This window comes from Chamaea fasciata, unplaced genomic scaffold (assembly GCF_029207755.1).
Source record: "Chamaea fasciata isolate MVZ Bird 193981 ecotype frontalis unplaced genomic scaffold, bChaFas1.0.hap1 SCAF_663, whole genome shotgun sequence".
Lineage (NCBI taxonomy): Eukaryota > Metazoa > Chordata > Aves > Passeriformes > Sylviidae > Chamaea > Chamaea fasciata.
Window position 1 is genome coordinate 33,178 of NW_027094748.1, and position 25,206 is coordinate 58,383.

The window sequence follows — 25,206 nt, forward strand, 5'->3', positions numbered from 1 at the left end:
CGGAAAGAGGCGCGGTTTAACCGCGGGGGGGCGTGTCTGAACGGCGAGTGGGCGTGTCTTTATCCGCACACCCCACGACGATCTGCGGGAGGGGGCGTGGTTGAGCCCGAAACAGGCGTGGCCTGAGTGGGCGTGGGCGTGTCCGGGCGCGGCGGGGCGGGGGCGGGTTGAGGTTGGGGGGGGGGGGGCGCAGCGCGCGCTTCAAGATGGCGGCGGCGGCGGCGGGGCCCGAGTCCGGCGGCAGCAGCGGCAGCAGCGGCGGCCTCGGCGGTACCGGCCGGGAACGGCAACGGGGATGGGCCGGGGGGGCTCGGAGAGCGCCCGGGGGCTCGGCTGGGGGGTGAGGGAAGGGGGTGGGGGGATCCGGGGGCGTGAGGGGATGAAGAAAATGGGGGGATTTGTGGGGGTTTGGGGGGCCTGAGAGCGTCAGGAGCTGAGGGGAATCGGGGAGATTCTGGGGGGCTCTGAGGGGTCTGAGGAGATTCTGGGGGGTTATGAGGGGTCTGAGGAGATTCTGGGGGGTTATGAGGGGTCTGAGGAGATTCTGGGGGGTTATGAGGGATCTGAGGGGAATCGGGGAGATTTTGGGGGGTTATGAGGGGTCTGAGGAGATTCTGGGGGGCTCTGAGGGGTCTGAGGAGATTCTGGGGGGTTATGAGGGGTCTGAGGGGAATCGGGGAGATTTTGGGGGGTTTTGGGGGGATCTGAGGGGAATCGGGGAGATTTTGGGGGGTTTTGGGGGCTCTGGGGGTGTGAGGGGCTGAGGGGGCTCTGAGGGTCTCAGAGGCCTCAGGGGTGATGGAGCCTGTGAGGGCTTGGGGGGTCTTTAGGGATTTTTGGGGAGTCTTTGGGGGTTTGGGGGGTTTTTAGGAGTTTTTGGGGAGCCTTTGGGGGGTCTTTAGGGATTTTTGGGGAGTCTTTGGAGGTTTGGGGGGTTTTTAGGGATTTTTGGGGAGCCTTTGGGGGTTTGGGGGTTTTTTAGGGATTTTTGGGGAGCTTTTGGGGGTTTTTTTAGGGGTTTTTGAGGAGCCTTTGGGGTTTTTTTTGATGGCTTTAGGGCTGTGAGACTCAGGGGGGTCTTCGGGGGATTTTGAGGCTGTAGAACTCTGGGGCCGAGGGGCGATTTTGGGCCATTTGGATCTTCCTGAGGAGATTTTGGGGGAGATTCGGAATTTTCTGAGGGAATTTGGATCTTCCTGAGGGAATTTTTGGGGGCTTTGGATCTCCCTGAGAGAATTTGGAGGAGATTTGGAGTTCCCTGAGGGAATTTTGGGAGATTTGGAGTTTCCTGAGGGATTTTTGGGGGAGATTTGGATCTCCCTGAGGGAATTTTGGGGCAGATTTGGAGTTTCCCGAGGGAATTTTGGGGGATTTGGATCTTCCTGGCAGATTTTTTTGGGAGATTTGGAGTTTCCTGAGGGAATTTTTGGAGGATCTGGCTCCTCCTGAGGGAATTTTGGGGCATTTGGAGCATCCCGAGGCTGTCCGTGATGCCACGGGGTGGTTCCGGACCCGACTTTTCCTTGAAAAACCCCGATTTTCGAGCTCCAAATTCCCCCCAAAAATAAAAAAATAACCCCCTGGGAGCGGGGCGGGGAGGGCGAAGTTTGGTCGGCGCCAGGGAAATCCGATTCCCCGTGCGGTGACTCACGGCGGGGTGAGGATCCCAAAAAACCTCCCGGGGATCCCCAAAAAAACCCCCCCAAAACCCCCCCGGAGAACAGCCCGGGAAGGCTGCGGGAACAAAACGCCGGGAATTTGTTTGGATAAGCGGGAACGGGAGCCAGGGAAAGGGCTGGAAGCGGCGCTGGGAAAATCGGGAATTCGCCGCCCTCGTTTAGGGATCAAACCCCATTTGGGGGCGTTTGGGAACCGGGAGTTTTTGCTTTTCCCGGTTTTTCCCGAGCCCGGCAGAATTCCAGCCCTCGATCCCAGGTTTGGTTTTTTTTTTTTAATTCAGCTCTGAGTCGCCTTTTCCACCTTAAACTCTGGGCTCAGATCCGTGAAAAATTCAGTTCGGGAAGGAGTTCCCTCGCTTTTCTCCGGGATGAATTTAAACTTGATCCCTGATTTCCTGCCTCGTTATCCGTGGGGGGATTTTGGGGGTTTTTTTTTTTTTTTTTGGGAATTCGGAGCCGGGAACCCGAGGAGAGCAGCGTGGGGAGTTGGGATAAATTCACATCCTGTGTTCTGTGGGGTTTTTTCCTGTTTTCCTGGGGGTTTTCTGGGATTTTCCCCGTTTTTCTGGGACCGATCCTCTCTGATGTGGGTTTTCCTTTCTTTTGGCAGGATCCAACACCTTCAAAAAATCCCTGACTCCCGAGGTGAGTTCCAGGCTGGAAAAATCCCAAATTCCAGTTTTTCCTGCTCTTTTTCCAGCTTTTCCTAGTTTTTTTTTTTTTTTTTTCCCAAGCCTGGCTCATTCCATGCCTGGAAAATCCCCAATTCCAGCGTTTTTTCTTCCTTTTCCTGCTCCTTTTCTGGCTTTTCCTGACCCTGAGCACCTCCTCCCACGGGAATTCCTGGAGTTTTACCCTTCCCAAGGGAATTCCTGCTCCATAAACCCCGAATTTATCCTGGAACCACCCCCAGAATCCCTGGAAAAATTTCCTGGCTGGATCCTTGGATCCCTGCGGTGGGAATCACCGCACCGGGATTTGCAACCTTCCCAAAATTCCTCCGAAAACGTTGGAATTACCGGGGGGGAAAAGCCCAGCCCGGCTTTCCCTGGATTCCAGGAGTAAACCCCAAACTTTTCCTGGTGGTTTTGGGTGGGAAAAACCTTGGAAAAAACTGATTTTCCCCCTTTTTTTTTTTTTTTCCTTCCCTCTTTTCCCATTGTTTTTTGTTCCCCCCAAGATGCCGGGAGGATCCCAAACCATCCGGAAAGGCCACAGAGGAGTGGATTCCACAGGAGAAACCACCTACAAAAAGGTAAAGTCCCGCCTCCTTCCCCCTTTTCCCAAGGAATTCCGGGGGTTATTCCCATTCCCACTGCAATTCCCATTCCCAGCAGTTCCCAGCCCCTTTTCCGGGTATAATTCCCATTCTCATCCCAATTCCTGCTGGAATTCCTGTTTTACCTGGTCTTCCCACTGCTGGAATTCCCACTTTGCTCTCCATTCCCTCTGCAATTCCCATTTTTCCCTCTGCAACTCCCGTTTTTCCTGCCGTAATTCCCATTTTTCCCGCTGCAATTCCCATTTTTCCCAGTGTAATTCCCATTTTTCGCTCTGCAATTCCCATTTTTCCCTCTGCAACTCCCGTTTTTCCTGCCGTAAATTCCCATTTTTCCCTCTGCAATTCCCATTTTTCCCTCTGCAACTCCCGTTTTTCCTGCCGTAATTCCCATTTTTCCCGCTACAATTCCCATTTTTCCCTCTGCAATTCCCGTTTTTCCTGCTGCAATTCCCATTTTTCCCAGTGTAATTCCCATTTTTCCCTCTGCAATTCCCGTTTTTCCCTCCGGAATTCCCGTTTTTCCCTCCGCAATTCCCGTTTTTCCCTCCGCAATTCCCATTTTTCCCTCCGCAATTCCCGTTTTTCCCTCCGGAATTCCCATTTTTCCCGTTCTCCCCCGTTTCCAGACCACCTCCTCGGCGCTGAAGGGCGCCATCCAGCTGGGCATCACGCACACCCTGGGTGATTTCCCTCCGGAATTCCCGTTTTTCCCTCCGGAATTCCCGTTTTTCCCTCCGGAATTCCCATTTTTCCCTCCGCAATTCCCGTTTTTCCCTCCGGAATTCCCATTTTTCCCTCCGCAATTCCCGTTTTTCCCTCCGGAATTCCCGTTTTTCCCTCCGGAATTCCCATTTTTCCCGTTTTCCCCCGTTTCCAGACCACCTCCTCGGCGCTGAAGGGCGCCATCCAGCTGGGCATCACGCACACCCTGGGTGATTTCCCTCCGGAATTCCTGTTTTTCCCTCCGGAATTCCCGTTTTTCCCTCCGCAATTCCCGTTTTTCCCTCCGGAATTCCCATTTTTCCCGTTCTCCCCCCGTTTCCAGACCACCTCCTCGGCGCTGAAGGGCGCCATCCAGCTGGGCATCACGCACACCGTGGGCAGCCTGAGCACCAAGCCCGAGCGGGACGTGCTCATGCAGGATTTCTACGTGGTGGAGAGCATCTTCTTCCCCAGGTTGGCGCTCACACTTCCCCCCTTCTTCCCCCTTTTCTCCTCCTTATTCCCGTTTTTCTCCCCTTTTTCCTCTTTTTTTTTCCCATTTTTCCTTTTTCCTCCCATTTCACCCCTTTTTTCCCCTTTCTTCCTCCTTTTTCTTCTCTTTTTTCCCCCTTATTCCCATTTTCCCCTTGCCCATGTTTTCCCCTTTTCCCCCTCCTTTGCCCCCTTTCCCATTTTCCCCCTTTTCCTTCTCCTTTTCCCCCTTTTTTCCCCTTTTTCCACCCTTTCCCCTCCTTTTCCCTCTTTTTTTTTTCTTCTTTCTCCTTCTTTTCCCCTTTCCCTTCCCTTCACCTTTTTATCTTTCCCTTTTTCTCGCCCTGTCCGTTTTTCCTTTCCTTCTTTCTACTTTTTCCCTTTTTCCCCCGTTCCCTTTTTCCCCCGCTCCCTTTTCCCTTTTTCCCCCGCTCCCTTTTCCCTTTTTCCCCCGTTCCCTTTTCCCTTTTTCCCCCGTTCCCTTTTCCCTTTCTTCCCCGTTCCCTTTTCCCTTTTTCCCCCGTTCCCTTTTCCCTTTTTCCCCCGTTCCCTTTTCCCTTTTTCCCCCGTTCCCTTTTCCCTTTTTCCCCCGTTCCCTTTTCCCTTTTTCCCCCGCTCCCTTTTCCCTTCCTTTCTCCTGTTCTCTCTCCTTTCCATTTCCTCCTTTTCCCTCCTTTCCCTGGGGCTGGAGTCCCTCACCCCGGGGCGCTGTGGGGCCGGGTTCCCTATGGAATTTCCCTATGGAGTGTCCCATTCTGGAACGTTCCGTGTCCCCGCAGCGAGGGCAGCAACCTGACCCCCGCCCACCACTACAACGATTTCCGGTTCAAGACGTACGCGCCCGTGGCCTTCCGCTACTTCCGGGAGCTCTTCGGGATCCGCCCCGACGACTACCTGGTGAGTCTCTGCGGGCTGCCCTCGAGTTCCTTTTCCCCTTTCCCTTTCCCCTTTCCCTTTCCCTTTCCCTTTCCCCTTTCCCTTTCCCTTCCCCTTCCCCTTTCCCTTTCCCTTCCCCTTCCCCTTTCCCTTTCCCTTCCCCTTTCCCTTTCCCTTCCCCTTTCCCTTTCCCTTTCCCCTTTCCCTTTCCCCTTTCCCCTTTCCCTTTCCCTTTCCCCTTTCCCTTTCCCTTCCCCTTTCCCTTTCCCCTTTCCCTTTCCCTTTCCCTTTCCCCTTTCCCCTTTCCCCTTTCCCCTTTCCCCTTTCCCTTTCCCTTTCCCCTTTCCCCTTTCCCTTTCCCCTTTCCCCTTTCCCTTTCCCTTTCCCTTTCCCCTTTCCCCTTTCCCTTTCCCCTTTCCCCTTTCCCCTTTCCCCTTTCCCCTTTCCCTTCCCCTTCCCCTTTCCCTTTCCCTTTCCCTTTCCCTTTCCCTTTCCCTTTCCCCTTTCCCCTTTCCCTTTCCCTTTCCCTTTCCCCTTTCCCCTTTCCCTTTCCCCTTTCCCCTTTCCCTTTCCCTTTCCCTTTCCCTTTCCCTTTCCCTTTCCCTTTCCCTTTCCCCTTTCCCCTTTCCCTTTCCCCCTCTCCCTTTCCCTTTCCCTTTCCCCTTTCCCCTTTCCCCTTTCCCCTTTCCCTTTCCCCTTTCCCCTTTCCCTTTCCCCTTTCCCTTTCCCTTTCCCGTTTCCCTTTCCCTTTCCCCTTTCCCTTTCCCCTCTCCCTTTCCCTTTCCCCTTTCCCTTTCCCTTTCCCTTTCCCTTTCCCCTTTCCCCTTTCCCTTTCCCTTTCCCCTTTCCCTTTCCCTTTCCCTTTCCCTTTCCCTTTCCCCTTTCCCTTTCCCCTTTCCCCTTTCCCTTTCCCTTTCCCCTTTCCCCTTTCCCTTTCCCTTTCCCCTTTCCCCTTTCCCTTTCCCCTTTCCCTTTCCCTTTCCCTTTCCCCTTTCCCCTTTCCCTTTCCCCTTTCCCTTTCCCTTTCCCTTTCCCTTTCCCTTTCCCCTTTCCCTTTCCCCTTTCCCTTTCCCTTTCCCCTTTCCCCTTTCCCTTTCCCCTTTCCCTTTCCCTTTCCCTTTCCCCTTTCCCTTTCCCTTTCCCTTTCCCCTTTCCCTTTCCCCTTTCCCCTTTCCCTTTCCCTTTCCCTTTCCCTTTCCCCTTTCCCTTTCCCTTTCCCCTTTCCCTTTCCCCTTTCCCTTTCCCTTTCCCTTTCCCTTTCCCTTTCCCTTTCCCTTTCCCTTTCCCCTTTCCCCTTTCCCTTTCCCTTTCCCTTTCCCTTTCCCCTTTCCCCTTTCCCTTTCCCTTTCCCTTTCCCCTTTCCCCTTTCCCCTTTCCCCTTTCCCTTTCCCTTTCCCTTTCCCTTTCCCTTTCCCCTTTCCCCTTTCCCCTTTCCCCTTTCCCCTTTCCCCTTCCCCTTTCCCCTTTCCCCTTTCCCCTTTCCCCTTTCCCTTTCCCTTTCCCTTTCCCTTTCCCCTTTCCCCTTTCCCCTTTCCCTTTCCCCTTTCCCTTTCCCTTTCCCTTTCCCTTTCCCTTTCCCTTTCCCCTTTCCCTTTCCCCTTCCCTTTCCCCTTTCCCCTTTTTCCTCCCCACCTTTTGGGACCCCTTTCCCCCTTTTCCCCTCCCCTCACTCCCTTTCCCCCTCCCTTTCCCCCTCCCGGCCCCTCTGCTCCTTCCCGAGGCCAATTCCGGCCGTTTTTCCCGCTTTTCCCCCTCAGTACTCCCTGTGCAGCGAGCCCCTGATCGAGCTCTCCAACTCGGGGGCCAGCGGCTCCCTGTTCTACGTCTCCAGCGACGACGAGTTCATCATCAAGACCGTGCAGCACAAGGAGGCCGAGTTCCTGCAGAAGCTCCTGCCCGGATATTACATGGTGAGCCCCCAATTCCTGGGAATTCCCAGCCCTGGGAAGCTCCTGGAATGGTTGGAGGGGCCGGAAAAACGTCCCGGAGGAGCCCCCGAAAATCCGCGGGGAAGCCGAGGAGTGGTCGGCGTTGTGGGCTCGGCCTGGAGCCCGAGGCCGGGTTTGGGATTTTCAATCCCCCGAAATCCTTGGAAGAGCGGCAAAAAATCCGTGGGAAACCACAGGAGTTCATGGGAAAACCCCCCCGAAAAAATCCGTGGGAGAACTGAAAAGGTTCATGGAAAACCCCCAAAAATCCTGGGGGAGCTCCGAAAATCCATGGGAAAATCCCACGAAAAATCCATGGAAAAATCCCACAAAAAATCCATGGAAAAATCCCAAAAATGCGTGGAAAAATCCCAAAAATCCATGGAAAACCACCAGAAATCCATGGAGAAACCTCCCAAATCCATACGGAATCCCCAGATCCGTACAAAATGGCCGAACCCGAGGGGTTCTGATGCTCTTCTCACGTGTTAGCCGAGATTCCGATGCGTTCCCCGCCCCCAAATGGCCAAAACTCCATGGAGAACCCCGGAAATCCATGGAAAACCTCAAAAATCCACAGAAAACCCCAACAATCCACAGAAAACCTCCAAACCCAGAGGGATTCTGCTGTTTTTCTCCCGTTTCATCTGCGATTTTGACGCATTTGCGCCGTAGAACCCCTCAAAAACTCGCCGCTTTTCCCCGATTTTTCACCAAATCCCCCCATTTTTTTTGCCACTCCAGAACCCCAAAACCACCCCAAACCCATGGAAAAACCCCCCAAAATCCAGAGAAAACCCCAACAATCCACGGAAAACCCCAACAATCCACAGAAAACCTCACACCCAGAGGGATTCTGATGTTTCTCTCACATTTTATCTGCGGTTTTGACGCATTTGAGCCGTAGAACCCCTCAAAAACTCGCCGCTTTTCCCTGATTTTTCACCAAATTCCCCCATTTTTTTTGCCACTCCAGAACCCAAAAACCACCCCAAATCCACGGAAAACCCCCCAAAATCCACAGAAAACCCCAACAATCCACAGAAAACCTCACACCCAGCGGGATTTTGATGCTCCTCGCCCGTTTCATCTGCGGTTTTGACGCATTTGCGCCGTAGAACCCTCAAAAACTCGCCGCTTTTTCCCGATTTTTCACCAAATTCCCCCATTTTTTTTGCCACTCCAGAACCCAAAAACCACCCCAAACCCATGGAAAAACCCCCCAAATCCACAGAAAACCCCAACAATCCACAGAAAACCTCCAAACCCGGAGGGATTCTGATGTTTTTCTCCCGTTTTATCTGCGATTTTGACGCATTTGAGCCGTAGAACCCCTCAAAAACTCGCCGCTTTTTCCCGATTTTTCACCAAATTCCCCCATTTTTTTTTGCCACTCCAGAACCCAAAAACCACCCCAAACCCATGGAAAACCCCCAAAAATCCACAGAAAACCCCAACAATCCACGGAAAACCCCAACAATCCACAGAAAACCTCACACCCAGCGGGATTTTGATGCTCCTCGCCCGTTTCATCTGCGATTTTGACGCATTTGCGCCGTCGAACCCCTCAGAAACTCGCCGCTTTTCCCCCAAATTTTCCCCGATTTTTCACCAAATCCCCCCATTTCCTTCCCCCCCACCCCACGCCAGAACCTGAACCAGAACCCGCGGACGCTCCTGCCCAAGTTCTACGGGCTCTACTGCGTGCAGGCCGGCGGCAAGAACATCCGGATCGTGGTGATGAACAACCTGCTGCCGCGCTCGGTGCGCATGCACCTCAAGTACGACCTCAAGGGCTCCACCTACAAGCGGCGGGCGTCGCCGAAGGAGCGCGAGAAGGTTTTCCCCACCTTCAAGGACCTGGATTTCATGCAGGACGTCCCCGACGGGCTCTTCCTGGACCCCGACACCTACAGCGCCCTGTGCAAGACGCTGCAGAGGGATTGCTTGGTGAGTTGGGTTGGGGGGGCGGCGATTGGGGGCGATCGGGGGGTTTGGGGGGAGGCGTTGGGTTGTTCCGTCGTTTTTCCTGAATTTGGGGGTTTTTTGGGAAATTTTGTGGATTTTCTGGCTTTTTTGGGGGGAGGCATTGGGTTGTTCCGTCGTTTTTCCCAGTTTTGGGGGTTTTTGGGGGAAATTTGTGGATTTTCTGACTCTTTTTGGCATTTTTTAGTGGGAAGCGTTGGGTTGTTCCGTCGTTTTTCCTGGATTTGGGGGTTTTTGGGGGGAAATTTGTGGATTTTCTGGCTTTTTTGGGGGGAAATGTTGGGTTGTTCCGTCGTTTTTCCTGCATTTGGGGTTTTTTTTGGGAAATTTTGTGGGTTTTCTGACTTTTTTTTGTAGGAAATGTTGGGTTGCTTCAACATTTTTCCTGAATTTGGGGGATTTTTTGTGGAAATTCTGTGGGTTTTCTGCCGTTTTTTGGCATTTTTTAGTGGGAAATGTTGGGTTGTTCCGTTGTTTTTCCTGAATTTGGGGGTTTTTGGGGAAATTTTGTGGGTTTTCTGGCTTTTTTGGGGGGAAGCGTTGGGTTGTTCCGTCGTTTTTCCCAGTTTTAGGGGGTTTTTGAGGGAAATTTGTGGATTTTCTGACTCTTTTTGGCATTTTTTGGTGGGAAATGTTGGGTTGTTCCGTCGTTTTTTCCTGGATTTGGGGGTTTTTTGGGGAAATTTTGTGGGTTTTCTGGCTTTTTTTGGTGGGAAATGTTGGGTTTTTTCTACATTTTTCCTGAATTTGGGGTTTTTTTGGTGGAAATTTTGTGGGTTTTCTGACTTTTTTTGGGATTTTTTTTGTAGGAAATGTTGGGTTGTTTCATCATTTTTTCCTAAATTTGGGGGGTTTTTGGGGAAAATTTGTGAGTTTTCTGCCATTTTTTGGGATTTTTTTGGTGGGAAATGTTGGGTTGTTTCACCATTTTCCCTGATTTTGGGTTTTTTCGTGGAAATTTTGTGGGTTTTCTGTCATTTTTTGGCATTTTTTAGTGGGAAATGTTGGATTGTTCCGTCGTTTTTCCTGAATTTGGGTTTTTTTTGGGGAAATTTTGTGGGTTTTCTGTCGTTTTTTGGGATTTTTTTTGTGGGAAACGTTGGGTCGTTTCACCATTTTTTCCTGATTTTGTTTTTTTTGTGTGTGGCAAATTTCTGGGTGTTCTGCGGGTTTTTCTTCTTTTGTGTGATTTTTCGCGGGGAAGTTACGGCCGTTCTGCCTTTTTTGTGATTTTTTGGCGGAAAAATTGCGGTTCTGCGGGATTTTTGTGGTTTGGGGTTTTTTTGTGGGAAAATTGAGCTTTTTCTGGCTTTTTTCCGTGTTTTCGGGGTTTTTTTGTGGAAAATTGTGAGTGTCCCGCCATTTTTCCTGATTTTGTGGGTTTTTTGTGGAATAGTCGGGGGTGTCCTGCCCTTTTCCCTGTTTTTTGTGCGAAAAAACGATGAGTGTTCCTTATTTATGTTTTTTATTTTGGGCTGGATTTTCTTGTGGAAAACGTTGGATATTCAACCCCTCTTTCCGGGGTTGTTTTTCCCGTAGGAAAAGCGGTGAAAGTTTGGCTCTTGGCACCTTTTGAGTCGTAAAACTCGGCCATTCTGAGGCTTTTTGTGCCAAAACCTCATTTTTTGAGCTTTTCAAACCGGGGGGGGGGGGAAACCAACCCAAACCAACCCCAACCCAACCCAACCCAAACCAACCCAAACCAACCCACCATCCAATCCAACCCAACCCAACCAACCCACCAACCCAAACCGAACCAAACCAACCCAACCCAAACCAAACCAATCCAACCCAACCCAACCCAAGCCAAACCAACCCAACCCAACCCAACCCAACCCAAACCACCCAACCCAACCCAACCCAACCCAACCCAACCCAACCCAACCCAACCCAAACCAACCCAACCCAACCCAAGCCAAGCCAAACCAAACCAACCCAAACCAACCCAACCCAACCCAAACCAACCCAACCCAACCCAACTCAAACCAACCCAACCCAACCCAAGCCAAGCCAAACCAAACCAACCCAAACCAACCCAACCCAACCCAACCCCAACCCAAACCGACCCAACCCAACCCAACCCAAACCAACCCAACCCAACCCAAACCAACCCAACCCAACCCAACCCAACCCAAACCACCCAACCCAACCCAACCCAAACCGACCCAACCCAAACCAACCCAACCCAACCCAACCCAACCCAACCCAACCCAAACCAACCCAACCCAACCCAACCCAACCCAACCCAACCCAAACCAACCCACCCAACCCAAGCCAAGCCAAGCCAAACCAAACCAACCCAATCCAACCCAACCCAACCCAACCCAACCCAAACCAACCAAACCAACCCAACCCAACCCAACCCAAACCAACCCAACCCAAACCAACCCAACCCAACCCAAGCCAAGCCAAGCCAAACCAAACCAACCCAACCCAACCCAACCCAACCCAAACCAACCAACCCAAACCAACCAACCCAACCCAACCCAACCCAACCCAACCCAAACCAACCCAACCCAACCCAACCCAGCCAAGCCAAGCCAAACCAAACCAACCCAACCCAACCCAAACCGACCCAACCCAACCCAAACCAACCCAAGCCAACCAAACCAACCCAACCCAACCAACCCAACCCAACCCAACCCAACCCAACCCAACCAACCCAACCCAACCCAACCCAACCCAACCCAAGCCAAGCCAAACCAAACCAACCCAACCCAAGCCAACCCAACCCAAGCCAAACCAACCCAACCCAACCCAAGCCAAGCCAAGCCAAACCAAACCAACCCAATCCAACCCAACCCAACCCAACCCAACCCAAGCCAACCCAACCCAACCCAAACCGACCCAACCCAAACCAACCCAACCCAACCCAACCCAACCAACCCAACCCAACCCAACTCAACCCAACCCAACCCAACCCAACCCAACTCAACCCAACCCAACCCAACCCGACCCAACCAAACCGACCCAACCCAAACCGAACCAACCCAACCCAACCCAAACCAACCCAGCCCAACCCAACCCAACCCAACCCAACCCAACCCAACCCAAACCAACCCAAACCAACCCAAACCGACCGAACCCAACCCAACCCAACCCAACCCAACCCAACCCAACTCAACCCAAACCAACCCAGCCCTACCAAAACCAAACTGAACCAACCCAAACCAACCCAACCCAACCCAAGCCAAACTGACCCCAAACCAACCCAAGCCAAGCCAACCCAAGCCAAGCCAAGCCAAGCCCAGCCAAGCGCCGGCGCAGCCAGCCCGTCCCAGCTCCCCCCGTTCATTCCGGCTTCCCCAGGTCCTGCAGAGTTTCAAGATCATGGATTACAGCCTGCTGGTGGCCATCCACAACCTGGACCAGGCGCAGCGGGAGCGCGCGGCCGGCAACAGCCGGCGGGGACGGGCGGGGCCGGCCGGCGGCGCAGAGGGCGCTCTACTCCACGGCCATGGAGTCCATCCAGGGCGAGGCCAGGAGGGGAGGGACCTTCGAGACCGACGACCAGTGAGTTGGACTGGGAGGGACTGGGAGGGACTGGGAGGGACTGGGATGGACTGGGAGGGACTGGGAGGGACTGGGGTGGACTGGGAATGGATTGGGGAATGGATTGGGGGGGACTGGGGTGGACTGGGAGGGACTGGGAGGGACTGGGAGGGACTGGGATGGACTGGGAGGGACTGGGATGGACTGGGAGGGACTGGGGTGGACTGGGATGGACTGGAGGGACTGGGATGGACTGGGTGGACTGGGGATGGGACTGGGATGGACTGGATGGGACTGGGGTGGACTGGGGTGGACTGGGATGGACTGGGGTGGACTGGGGTGGGACTGGGATGGACTGGGATGGGACTGGGGTCACTGGATGGACTGGGATGGACTGGGATGGACTGGGGTCACTGGGATGGACTGGATGGACTGGGATGGACTGTGGTCACTGGGATGGACTGGGATGGGACTGGGATGGACTGGGGTGGACTAGGATGGACTGGGAGGGACTGGGATGGACTGGGATGGACTGGGGTGGACTGGATGGACTGGGGTGGACTAGGATGAGACTGGGAGGGACTGGGATGGACTGGGATGGACTGGGGTGGATGGACTGGGGTCACTGGATGGACTGGGGTCACTGGTGGATGGACTGGGAGGGACTGGGATTGGAATTTCTGGAATGCTGGGAGGGTTTTCCAGCTCTTGGCGGGGTCCTGGCCTTGGATTTTTAGGGATTTTCGGGATCTTTCCCATCCCAAAACCATCCCAGCATTCCCTGTCCTGGTTCATTCGGGATTTGGGGAGAAATCCTGGATTTCAGCCCAGAGTTTTCCATGGATTCCCTGTCCCGGTTCATTCGGGATTTGGGGAGAAATCCTGGATTTCAGCCCAGAGTTTTCCATGGATTCCCTGTCCCGGTTCATTCGGGATTTGGGGAGAAATCCTGGATTTCAGCCCAGAGTTTCCCATGGATTCCCTGTCCTGGTTCATTCGGGATTTGGGGAGAAATCCTGGATTTCAGCCCAGAGTTTTCCATGGATTTCCCATCCCTGCCTCCAACCTGGGAATATCCCTGAGACGGGAATTTTTTCCGGATTTTTTCGGATTTTTTGCAGGTTTTTATTGGATTTTTAATGGATCTTTGGGATCTTTCCCATCCCGAACCATCCCAGCATTCCCGGGTTGATTTTTTTGGGGGGATTTTGGGGCTAATTCCCGGATTTTTCCCCCCCCTCCCCCCCTCTCCCAGGATGGGCGGAATTCCCGCCCGGAATTCCCGGGGGAGCGGCTGCTGCTCTACGTCGGCATCATCAGCGACGTCCTGCAGTCCTACAGGTCAGCAATTAATCCTTACTCCGGCACTAATTAACGACCTCTTCGGTCATCCCGCCTCTCCGGAGCTTCTCGGGTCCTCCTGGGTCAGGAGTTTCCAGCCCGGTTTTTTAGTCCCGCGGGAATTCTCGGGGTTATTAATTATTATTAACGCTAATTATCGTTTTGTTTTAATTTAGGGATCGTTAATAACGTCAAATAATAATAATAATAACAAGCGTAAAAAATTACAGGAGTGATAATTTCAGTTTCTACCTGTGGAAAATTTTTTCTTTTTTCCCAAATTTCCACCTTTGGAAACTTGATTTTCTCCCAAAATCAAGGAATAATCCGGGAAAAAAAAAATGGGATAAGGGGGGGAATCCAAACCCTGGGAATTCCCTGGGAATTTCCGGGAATTTCTGGGAATTTCTCTCCCGGCAGGTTCGTGAAGAAGCTGGAGCACTCCTGGAAGGCTCTGGTGCACGATGGGGTGAGTGGGGAGTGGGAATTTTCCAGGGAAAAACGGGATTTTTTACTGGGAAAACCGAGGAATTTTATGGAAAAATTGGGGTTTTGGTGGAAAAAATGAGAAATTTTAAGGAAAAGTTGGGGTTTTGAGGGAAAAAAAATGGGAATTTTAAGGAAAAATCGGAGTTTTGATGGAAAAAAAATGGGAATTTTAAGAAAAATCGGAGTTTTGAGGGAAAAAATGAGAAATTTTACAGAAAAATTTGGGGTTTGATGGAAAAATTGAGAAATTTTATGGAAAAATCGGGGTTTTGATGGGAAAAAATGAGAAATTTGAAGGAAAAATTGGGGTTTGATGGAAAAAATGAGAAATTTTATGGAAAAATTGGAGTTTTGATGGAAAAAAATGGAATTTTTTAGGAAAAACTGGATTTAGTTTGAGGGGAAAACGGGACTGGAATTTTAAAGGAAAGGGGATTTTTTAAATGGGAAGGTGGGACTTTCCATGGAAAAAAATGGGATTTTTCTTCCCCAGGATTTCCCCCAAATTCCCGGAATTTCTCCCCAAACCCCTCGATGTTCTCACTTCCCCCCCCCCCCCCCGAATTCCTGGAATTTCCACCAAAATCCCCAAGATTTCTCTCCAAATTCCCGGGAATTTCTCCCCAAATCCCTGGAATTCCACCCCAAATTCCCCGAATTTCCCCCCAAATTCCCGAAATCCCCACCCAAATTCCCCGAATTTCCCCCCAATTCCCCGAATTCCCCCCCCTCCCCCCCCAGAATTCCCGGGATTTGGGGGCTAAATTCCCATTTTCCCCGTGAATTCCAGGACACGGTGTCGGTGCACCGGCCCAGCTTCTACGCCGAGCGCTTCCAACGCTTCATGTGCCACACGGTGTTCCGCAAAATCCCCGTGAGTGCCCCCAGACCCCCCTGTTTTAACCCAAATCCCTTCCCCACGTCCCGGGAATTCCATCCCGGATTTTCCCCCTTTTCTTCCCATTTTTTCTGGTTTTTCCCAGTTTTTTCCCGTTTTTTCCGCTTTTTTCCTGATTTTTTGTTCCGCAAAATCCCCCGTGAGTGCCCCAGACCCCCCCTTGGCCCCCCAAATTCCTTCCCCACATCCCCAACAATTCCCATTCCGGATTTTCCCCCTTTTTTCCCCAGTTTTTCCCAGTTTTCCCCCTTTTTTCCCATTTTTTTCCTGTTTTTTCCCAGTTTTTTCCCGTTTTTTCTGCTTTTTTTTCCTGATTTTCTTCCGCAAAATCCCCCGTGAGTGCCCCCAGACCCCCCCTTGACCCCCCAAATTCCTTCCCCACATCCCCAACAATTCCCATTCGGATTTTCCCCCTTTTTTTCCCCAGTTTTTCCCAGTTTTTCCCCCCTTTTTTCCCATTTTTTTCCTGTTTTTTCCCATTTTTTTTCCCGTTTTTTCCGCTTTTTTTCCTGATTTTTGTTCCGCAAAATCCCCCGTGAGTGCCCCCAGACCCCCCTGTTTTAACCCAAATCCCTTCCCCACGTCCCGGGAATTCCCATCCCGATTTTCCCCCTTTTTTCCCAGTTTTTTCCTGATTTTTCCCAGTTTTTTCCCTTTTTTTCCGCTTTTTTTCCTGATTTTGTTCCGCAAAATCCCCCGTGAGTGCCCCCAGACCCCCCTGTTTTAACCCAAATCCCTTCCCCACGTCCCGGGAATTCCCATCCCGGATTTTCCCCCTTTTTTCCCCAGTTTTTTCCCCCTTTTTTCCCATTTTTTTCCTGTTTTTTCCCAGTTTTTTTCCCTTTTTTCCCGCTTTTTTCCCTGATTCTTGTTCCGCAAAATCCCCCGTGAGTGCCCCCAGACCCCCCCTTGGCCCCCCAAATTCCTTCCCCACATCCCCAACAATTCCCATTCCGGATTTTCCCCCTTTTTTCCCCAGTTTTTCCCAGTTTTTCCCCCCTTTTTCCCATTTTTTTCCTGTTTTTTCCCATTTTTTTCCCGTTTTTTCCGCTTTTTTTCCTGATTTTGTTCCGCAAAATCCCCCGTGAGTGCCCCCAGACCCCCCCTTGACCCCCCAAATTCCTTCCCCACATCCCCAACAATTCCCATCCCTAGATTTTCCCCCTTTTTTCCCCAGTTTTTCCCAGTTTTTCCCCCTTTTTTCCCATTTTATTCCTGATTTTTTCCCAGTTTTTTCCCTTTTTTTCCGCTTTTTTCCCTAATTTTTCTTCCACAAAATCCCCCGTGAGTGCCCCCAGACCCCCCCTTGGCCCCCCAAATTCCTTCCCCACATCCCGGGAATTCCCATTCCTGATTTTCCCCAGTTTTTCCCCCTTTTTTCCCCATTTTATTCCCTGATTTTTCCCAGTTTTTTTCCCTTTTTTTTTCCGCTTTTCTTCCTGTTTTTTATTCCACAAAATCCCCCATGAGTGCCCCCAGACCCCCCTGTTTTAACCCAAATCCCTTCCCCAACATCCCGGGAATTCCCACAGCTCTTCCCATTCCTGATTTTCCCCCTTTTTTCCCCAGTTTTTTCCCTTTTTTCCCCATTTTTTTCTGCTTTTTTCCTGATTTTTTTTCCCACAATTTTTTCCAGTTTTTTGTTTTTCAGCTTTTTTTTTTTCCTTTGCTCGCCATAAAAATTCCCTGGAAAAGTTGGAAAAGTGCTTTTTTTCATGGAAAAACGCTCCTCATCCCTGTTAAATTGCTTTTTTTTTTCCCCCTGGAAAACTGCCTGGATTTTCCCTGGAAAACTGCTTCATTTTCCCTTCCAAATCGCTTTTTTCCCCCTGAAAAAGTGGCTTTTTTTCCCTTGGAAAAAGTGTTGTTTTTTTTTTTCCCTGGAAAACTGCCTTTTTTTTTTCCCTGGAAACTCACTTTTCCCCCTGGAAACCTGCTCCATTTCCCCTGCAAACCTGCTTCCTTCCCGCAAAATCCCTTTTTCCCCTAAAAATTCCCTTTTTTTCCCCCCCCACCCCGGGAAAAATCTGCTTCGTTTTCCCTTAAAATCTCCCTTTTTTCCCCACAAAATTCCTTTTAGAATCGATCCTCCCCTGTTCCTCCTCCCTCCCCCCCACCCCCCGCGCCCCGGAATTCCCGGTTTTTCTCTGGAATTGTCCCTTTTTCTCCCCAGTGAAGCCCTTCCCCGTCCAAGAAGAGCCGCGGGGCGGCGCCGTGCCCGCGAGGAGCTGCCAGGGCGGGATCCCGACGCCGGCCCAGAGCCTGGCCGCTGCCGAGGCAAAATCCGGCCCCGACGGCGACCTGGAGCAGGTGGGAGCAGGGAATTATCCCCCCGCCCAAAATTCCCCCTTTTTAGCCCAGAAAAAAATCCCCACCCGCCCCCCCAAAAAATCCCCGTTTTTAGACCGAAAAGTTGGAAAGTTCCTCCTTAAAAAAAAAAAATCCCCGTTTAATCCCCAGGAAAATCCGCTTTTTTTTGGTCCCCCAAAATTCCGTGTTTTTATCCTGGAAAATCCGCATTTCATTCCTGAAAAGTCCCCATTTTTATCCCGGAAAAGCCCACGTTTTAGTCCGGAAAAACCACATTTTTCTCCCCATCTTTATCCCAAAATACCCCAATCCTGATCCTGATCCTATTCCCGGTTCCCAGCCGGATCTGACCCTGATCCTGAGCCCGTTCCCACATTCCCGACCCCCATTTCCCCATTCCAATCCCGTTCCCACATTCCTGACCCATTCCCCCATTCCTGACCCCATTCCTGGATTTCTGACCCCATTCCCCATTCCCGACCCCGTTCCCCCATTCCCGACCCCGTTCCCACATTCCTGACCCCATTCCCAGATTTCTGACCCCATTCCCACATTCCCGACCCTGTTCCCCCGTTCCCGATCCCATTCCCCCATTCCCGATCCCGTTCCCGACCCCCGTTCCCACGTTCCCGATCCCGTTGCAGGATCCCGGATCCCGTTCCCACATTCCCGATCCCATTCCCAGGTTCCTGACCCCATTCCCGGATTTCTGATCCCATTCCCCCATTCCCGATCCCGTTCCCCCGTTCCCGACCCCGTTCCCACATTCCCGATCCCGATCCTGTTCCGATCCCGTTCCCCCATTCCCGTTCCCAGGTTCCCGACCCCGTTCCCACGTTCCCGATCCCGTTGCAGGATCCTGGATCCCGTTCCCACATTCCCGATCCCATTCCCAGGTTCCTGACCCCATTCCTGGATTTCTGACCCCATTCCCCCATTCCCAACCCCATTCCCCCATTCCCGATCCCGTTCCCGACCCCCGTTCCCACGTTCCCGATCCCGTTGCAGGATCCGGATCCCGTTCCCCCATTCCCAATCCCATTCCCAGGTTCCTGACCCATTCCTGGATTTCTGACCCCAGTTCCCAGGTTCCCGAGCCCGTTCCCCACGTTCCCGATCCCCCGTTCCCGACCCCGTTCCCACGTTCCCGATCCCGTTGCAGGATCCCGGATCCGATCCCAGGTTCCCGAGCCCGTTCCCCACGTTCCCGATCCCGTTGCAGGATCCCGGATCCCGTTCCCCATTCCCGATCCCATTCCCAGGTTCCTGACCCCATTCCTGGATTTCTGACCCAGTTCCCAGGTTCCCGAGCCCGTTCCACGTTCCCGATCCCGTTGCAGGATCCCGGATCCCGATCCCCTGTTCCCGACCCGTTCCCACGTTCCCGACCCCGTTCCAGGTTCCCGACCCCGTTCCCACGTTCCCGATCCCGTTGCAGGATCCCGGATCCCGATCCCCCGTTCCCGAGCCCGTTCCCACGTTCCCGATCCGTTGCAGATCCCGATCCCGGATCCCGATCCCCGTTTCCCGAGCCCGTTCCCACGTTCCGATCCCGTTCCCAGGTTCCCGAGCCCGTTCCCACGTTCCCGATCCCGTTGCAGGATCCCGGATCCCGGACCTGCTCTCCCGCTCCCCCCGTGACCCCGGCGCCGGCTCCGCCCCCACGTCGCTCTCCGTGTCCAGCCCGTCCCTCGGCAGCGCCGGATCCCCCCCCGGCAGGTGCGGCCCCAAAATCGCGGAATTCCCCGGGAAAAAGGGCCTGGGGTCAGCCCGGAGGGGGTTGGGGTCATTCCCAGGAATTTTAGGGATCGATCCCAGGAATTTTAGGGATCATTCCCGAGACTTTTAGGGATCATTCCCGGGATTTTTGGGATCATTCCCGAGATTTTTAGGGATCATTCCCAAGATTTTTAGGGATTATTTCCCAAGATTTTTAGGGATCATTCCCGGGATTTTTGGGATCATTCCCGAGATTTTTAGGGATCATTCCAAGATTTTTAGGGATTATTCCCAAGATTTTTAGGGATCATTCCCGGATTTTTGGGATCATTGCCGAGATTTTTAGAGAACATTCCCAAGATTTTTAGGGATTATTCCAAGATTTTAGGGATCGTTCCCGAGATTTTTTTGGATCATTCCTGAGATTCTTGGGATCATTCCCGAGATTTTTTGGGTTCATCTCCAAGATTTTTAGAGATCATTCCCGGGATTTTTGGAATCGTTCCCAGGATTTTTGGGGGATCGATTTTTAGGGATCAATCCCCGGATTTTTGGGGATCGTTCCCACGAATTCCCGGTTTTCCGGCTGATCCCGAGTTTTCCCGCAGGTCCGTGGGGGTGGAAATCCACCCGGGGCCCGAGCAGCTCCTGCCATTTCCCTGCCCAGGTAAGATCCAGCTTCTTTATGGAATTTTTTCCAGAATTCCCGGAATTTGGGAGCTTTTTGGGGTCGGTTCTTCCCCAAACTTCCCGAATTTCGGGGGGAATTCCCGAGGAAATTCCCTTTGGGGCGTTCCTGATCTTCCTGCTCCTCCCAGAGAACGGGGCATTCCTGCGGAATATTCCCTTTATCCGACGTTTTCCATGGAATTTTCCTCTGGAATTCCCGAGGATTCTCCTCGATCCCCGTTTTCCATGTGCAATTTTCACGGAACTTCCTCTTTATTTCCCCAAAATCGGAAAAAAAAACCCCAAAAAAAACCCCCCCCAAATCCCCCCCCCCCCCGAAATTCCCCCCGAATTCCAGAAGAATTCCCAAACTTCCCGAGAAGCGGCGCCGAATTCCCGATTTTCCCGTTGTTTTCGCAGCTCCTCCCCCGGCCCTTCGCTGCCCCCCGGAGCTGGAGGAGCTGCAGGAGACCGAGATCAGCTTCGTGAGTTTCCCAGGGGAAAAAAAAACCAACCAAACCCCAAATTCCCAAAATTCCCGAGGGCTTCGGATCCCGAATTTCCCCGGGAATGGGGCGGGGCCGGCTCCTCCCTCCGTGCCCGAATCCCCCAGGTTTGGCGGCCCCAAAATCCCGGGAATTGGCCCCAAAAACAACCAACCGAACCGCGGGGAAAACGCCTCGTTCCGCAGGGGGCTGGGACGGAATTCCTGGAATTGCCCGGGATTTGGGAGGGAATTCATGGAATTCTCCCGGGATTTGGGATGGAATTCCTGGAATTCTCCCGGATTTGGGAGGGAATTCATGTAATTCTCCCGGATTTGGGATGGAATTCCTGGAATTCTCCTGGATTTGGGATGGAATTCATGGAATTCTCCCTGGATTTGGGATGGAATTCCTGGAATTGCCCAGGATTTGGAGGGAATTCATGGAATTCTCCCGGATTTGGGACGGAATTCCTGGAATTGCCCGGGATTTGGGAGGGAATTCATGGAATTCTCCCGGATTTGGGATGGAATTCCTGGAATTCTCCCGGATTTGGGATGGAATTTTCCTGGATTTCGGGATGGAATTCATGGAATTCTCCTGGATTTAGGATGGAATTTTCCTGGATTTGGGATGGAATTCATGGAATTGTCCCGGATTTGGGATGGAATTGTCCGGATTTGGGAGGGAATTCATGGAATTCTCCTGGATTTGGGATGGAATTGTCCGGATTTGGGAGGGAATTCCTGGAATTTCCCGGGATTTGGGATGGAATTTTCATGGATTTGGAAGGAAAGTCATCAAATTTTCCAGGGCTGGGGATGGAATTCATGGAATTGTCCCAGATTTGGGATGGAATTCATGGAATTCTCCTGGATTTGGGAGGGAATTGTCCCGGATTTGGGAGAGAATTCATGGAATTCTCCTGGATTTGGGAGGGAATTTATGGAATTTTCCTGGATTTGGGAGGGAATTCATGGAATTCTGGATTTGGGAGGGAATTTCTGGAATTTTCCAGGACAGGGATGAATTCCTCTTGTTTTCCGGGACTTGGGACAGAATTTTCCAAGATTTGGGATGGAAATTCCTGGAATGTTCCTGAGCATTCCCAGATTTCCAGTCCCACCGGATTATCCCAAAACTGGGGAAACTTTCGGGGGAAAAACCCCAAAAATTCCATGAAAAAATTCCCACTTTTTCCTCATAGTTTTGTTTTTTTTTTCCCCTCTTCCCAGTGAAGCGGCGCCGCCGGAATCCCAAAAATCCCTCGGAATTCTTCCTTTTCCCTCAGAAAAAAAACCCGGAATTTCGGGATTTTCCCTCTGGAATTCTCGGAGCCGCCGAATTCCTTGGAAAACCCAGGAGGAACTGGATGAAAACCTCGGGGAAAAGGAGCCGAAACTCCCCCAAATTCCCCCAAATTCCCAAAAAACCCGAACAGGGCGGGAATTCCCGGGAAATTCCCGGGGGAATCGCGCTGCAACGAGTTCTTTGGGAATTTTTGGGGGGAATTTTGGGGGTTTTTTTGGGATTTTTATCCCGAATTCTGGTTTTTTTATTTGGGGTTTTTTTGTTTTCGGATCCCAGCCCGGTTTTTTAGTCCCGCGGGGAATTCTTGGGGCTATTAATGATTAATGATTAATGATTAATATTAATTATTCATTGCTATTTGTTAATGCCGAAATCAGGGATTGTGCTCCGGTTTTCCATGGAAAAATCCTCCGGAAAAAAAGGAGGAAAAAAAAAAAGAGGAAAAATCATGGAAAATTCCCTTTTCCCCAGCAGGAATTTTGGGAAGTTTTTCCCACAATCAGGGAAGATTCTTTGGGAATTTTGGGGGGAATTTTTTGAAATTTTTTAAATCTATTTTTTGGGGGATTTTTTGGGAATTTTTTTTTTGAGGATTTTCTTGGAATTTTTGGGGATTTTTGGGATTTTTTTGGGAGGAATTTTCTTGGAATTTTTGGGGATTTTTTTGGGATTTTTTTGGAGGAATTTTCTTGGAATTTTGAGGATTTTTTGAGGGATTTTTTTGCAGGAATTTTCTTGGAATTCTGAGGGTTTTTTGGGATCTTTCCAATCCGATCCCATCCCGGGATTTCCACCCCAATGTTTTTTTAAAGGATTTCCCTCCAAAATCCCGATTTTCCAATCCCTCAATCCATCTTTTTAACGCTTTTGAAATCCCCACAAAATTCCAGGAGCAGATTTTTGGGATGGAAAATTCTAAAAAAAAAAAAAAAACCAAAACCAAAAAGAGAATTTTCCCACCATGGATCCATCCCAAAAAAATCCCCAAAATTCCCCAAAAAATTCCCCCAAATCCCGGAGCAACCCTTGGGGGTCTGGAGCTGATTTTTCTTCCATCCCTGATTTTTTACGGAAAAACAAACCCCAACTTTTCCCCCCCCCAAAATTCCCTGGAAAATCCCAATTTTTTTTACCAAAACCCCCGGAATTTCGGCTTTTTAATGCCGAAAAAATCGTGGAATGTAAAACAGGGAGGGAATTTTTTCCGGGATATTCCCAAAACTTTTCCCAATTTTCCCGCATTTTTTGACGAAAAAACTGATTCTTTCCCCCCTAAAATCCCGGATTTTTTCCCCCCTCTGGAATTGCCTTATCCCGGAATTCCCGCCTGGATTGTTTTTTCCAAGATTCCCAGAGGGAAATTGGGGGAAAATTCCATTGGAAATTTTCCCTTTTTTTTTTTTTCTTTCCAGGAATTTCCCTCTTTTTCCTTGGAATTTTTGTCTATATTAGACAAATTCCCTCCCAATCCCCTTTTATTCCCATTTTTTATCGGATCAGGAGGCGAAAACTGCCCCAATTTTCCCAATTTTTTTCCCAATTTTCCCATTTTTTCCCGGTTTTCCCCGATTTTTTTCCCGTTTTTTCCCCATTTCCCCCCCCTCAGAACGGAATATTTATGAATATTTAACTATTTTTGGGATAATTCCCCTTTTTTTCCTGGGAATTCTCCTCATCCAGGGGTTGAGGAGCGGGGGGTGGGGGTTGGAATTTTTGGGATTCAGGGTTTGGGGTTTGTTTTTTTGGGGGTTTTTTTTGGGATTTGCTCGTTCCAAAAAGGGGAAATTTGGGAATTCTCGGGGGGGGGGGGATCTTCCAGGAGCAAAAAGATGGATGGACTTGGCTGGGAATGGGATGGAATTGTCCTGGTTCGGGATGGAATTCCTGGAATTTTCCTGGATTTGGGCGGAACTCACGGAATATCCATGGACTTGGAATGGTGTTTTCCAGGAGTGGGACTGGAATTCCTGGAATTTTCCTGGATTTGGGGTGGAATCCACGGACTTTCCCTGGACTGGGACGGAAATCATGGACGTTTCCTGCATTTGGGATGAAATTCCCGGAATTCTCCTGGATTGGGCCAGTAGCAGTGGAATTTCCCTGGACTTGGGACAGGATTCTTGGGATTTTCTTGGACTCGGAGCGGAATTCCTGAATTTTCGTGGACTTGGAATGAAGTTTTCCCGGATTTGGGGCAGGAATCTGTGGAATTTTCCTGGATTTGGGGCCGGAATTCGCGGAGGTTTCGTGTCCCCTTTGGAATTTTGGTGCCCAAGCGCCGTTCACGGGGACCCCGGACGGACTTGCCCTGGATTTGGGGATGGAGCCGGTGGAATTCTCACCCAGAGCCCCCGAGGCCCGCCCGGCCCGGGGGACACGGGGACACGGGGACATCGGGGGACACGGGGACAGCTCTGGGGACATTGGGGGACGGCCCGGGGGACATCGGGGACATCGGGGGACAGCCTTGGGGACATGGGGACGGCCCGGGGGACACGGGGACATTGGGGACATCACTGGGGACATCGGGGACACGGGGACAGCCTTGGGGACATCGAGGGCAGCCCGGGGGACATCGGGGACATCGGGGACGGCCCGGGAGACATTGGGGACATTGGGGACACGGGGCCATTGGGGACATCACTGGGGACATCGGGGACATCGGGGACGGCCTTGGGGACACGGGACAGCTCTGGGGACATCAGGGACAACGGGGACATGGGGACACGGGGACAGCCCGGGGGACATCACTGGGGGGTCTGGGGACACTGGGGACATCACTGGGGACACTGGGGACAGCTCTGGGGACATCGGGGGACAGCCCGGGGGACATGGGGACATCGGGGACCTTGGGGACACGGGGACATCGGGGACACGGGGACCAGCCCTGGGGACCTTGGGGACATTGGGGACATCGGGGACACCGGGGACACGGGGACATGGGGACCTTGGGGACAGCTCTGGGGACATCGGGGACATCAGGTACATCACTGGGGACATCGGGGACATCAGGTACATCACTGGGGACATCGGGGACAGCCCTGGGGACATCGGGGACATGGGAACAGCCCGGGGGACATCGGGGACAGCTCTGGGGACATCACTGGGGACATCGGGGACATGGGGACGGGCCTTGGGGACATCGGGGACATGGGGACATTGGGGACAGCCCTGGGGACATCACTGGGGACATCGGGGTCACGGGGACGGCCTTGGGGACATCGGGGACAGCTCTGGGGACACGGGGACGGCCTTGGGGACACGGGACAGCTCTGGGGACGCCATTGGGGACGTTGGGACCTCACTGGAGACATTGGGGACGTCATTGGGGACAGCCCTGGGGACATTGGGGACGTTTGGGAGGTTTGGGGAGTATTTGTGGGACACTGGGGACATTAGGGGGGCGTTGGGACAGCCCTGGGGACACGGGGACAGCGCTGGGGACACGGGGACAGCCCTGGGGACACGGGGACAGCCCTGGGGTGTCAGCGGGATCGGGACAACGGTGACACCCGAGCGCCATCAGGCCCCGCCCAGAACTACGACT

General features: G+C 52.0%; 2 protein-coding genes across 2 annotated transcripts; both read left to right on the top strand.

Annotated features, from left to right (window-relative positions):
- Positions 1-205: 205 nt before the first annotated feature.
- PIP5K1A (phosphatidylinositol-4-phosphate 5-kinase type 1 alpha) lies at positions 206-15,094 on the top strand. The gene is given in 12 exon segments (XM_066209107.1): positions 206-270; positions 2,290-2,324; positions 2,860-2,934; positions 4,007-4,137; positions 4,935-5,052; positions 6,789-6,941; positions 8,610-8,909; positions 12,255-12,352; positions 12,354-12,458; positions 13,693-13,778; positions 14,199-14,247; positions 15,058-15,094. Coding segments are annotated over 11 exon segments (1,173 nt in total). The 5' UTR covers position 206; the 3' UTR covers positions 14,207-14,247; positions 15,058-15,094.
- On the top strand, positions 14,243-22,003 carry LOC136305795 (phosphatidylinositol 4-phosphate 5-kinase type-1 alpha-like). The gene is given in 8 exon segments (XM_066209106.1): positions 14,243-14,247; positions 15,009-15,141; positions 17,360-17,366; positions 17,369-17,473; positions 19,074-19,194; positions 19,803-19,861; positions 20,284-20,348; positions 21,584-22,003. Coding segments are annotated over 8 exon segments (498 nt in total). The 3' UTR covers positions 21,587-22,003.
- Positions 22,004-25,206: the final 3,203 nt, after the last annotated feature.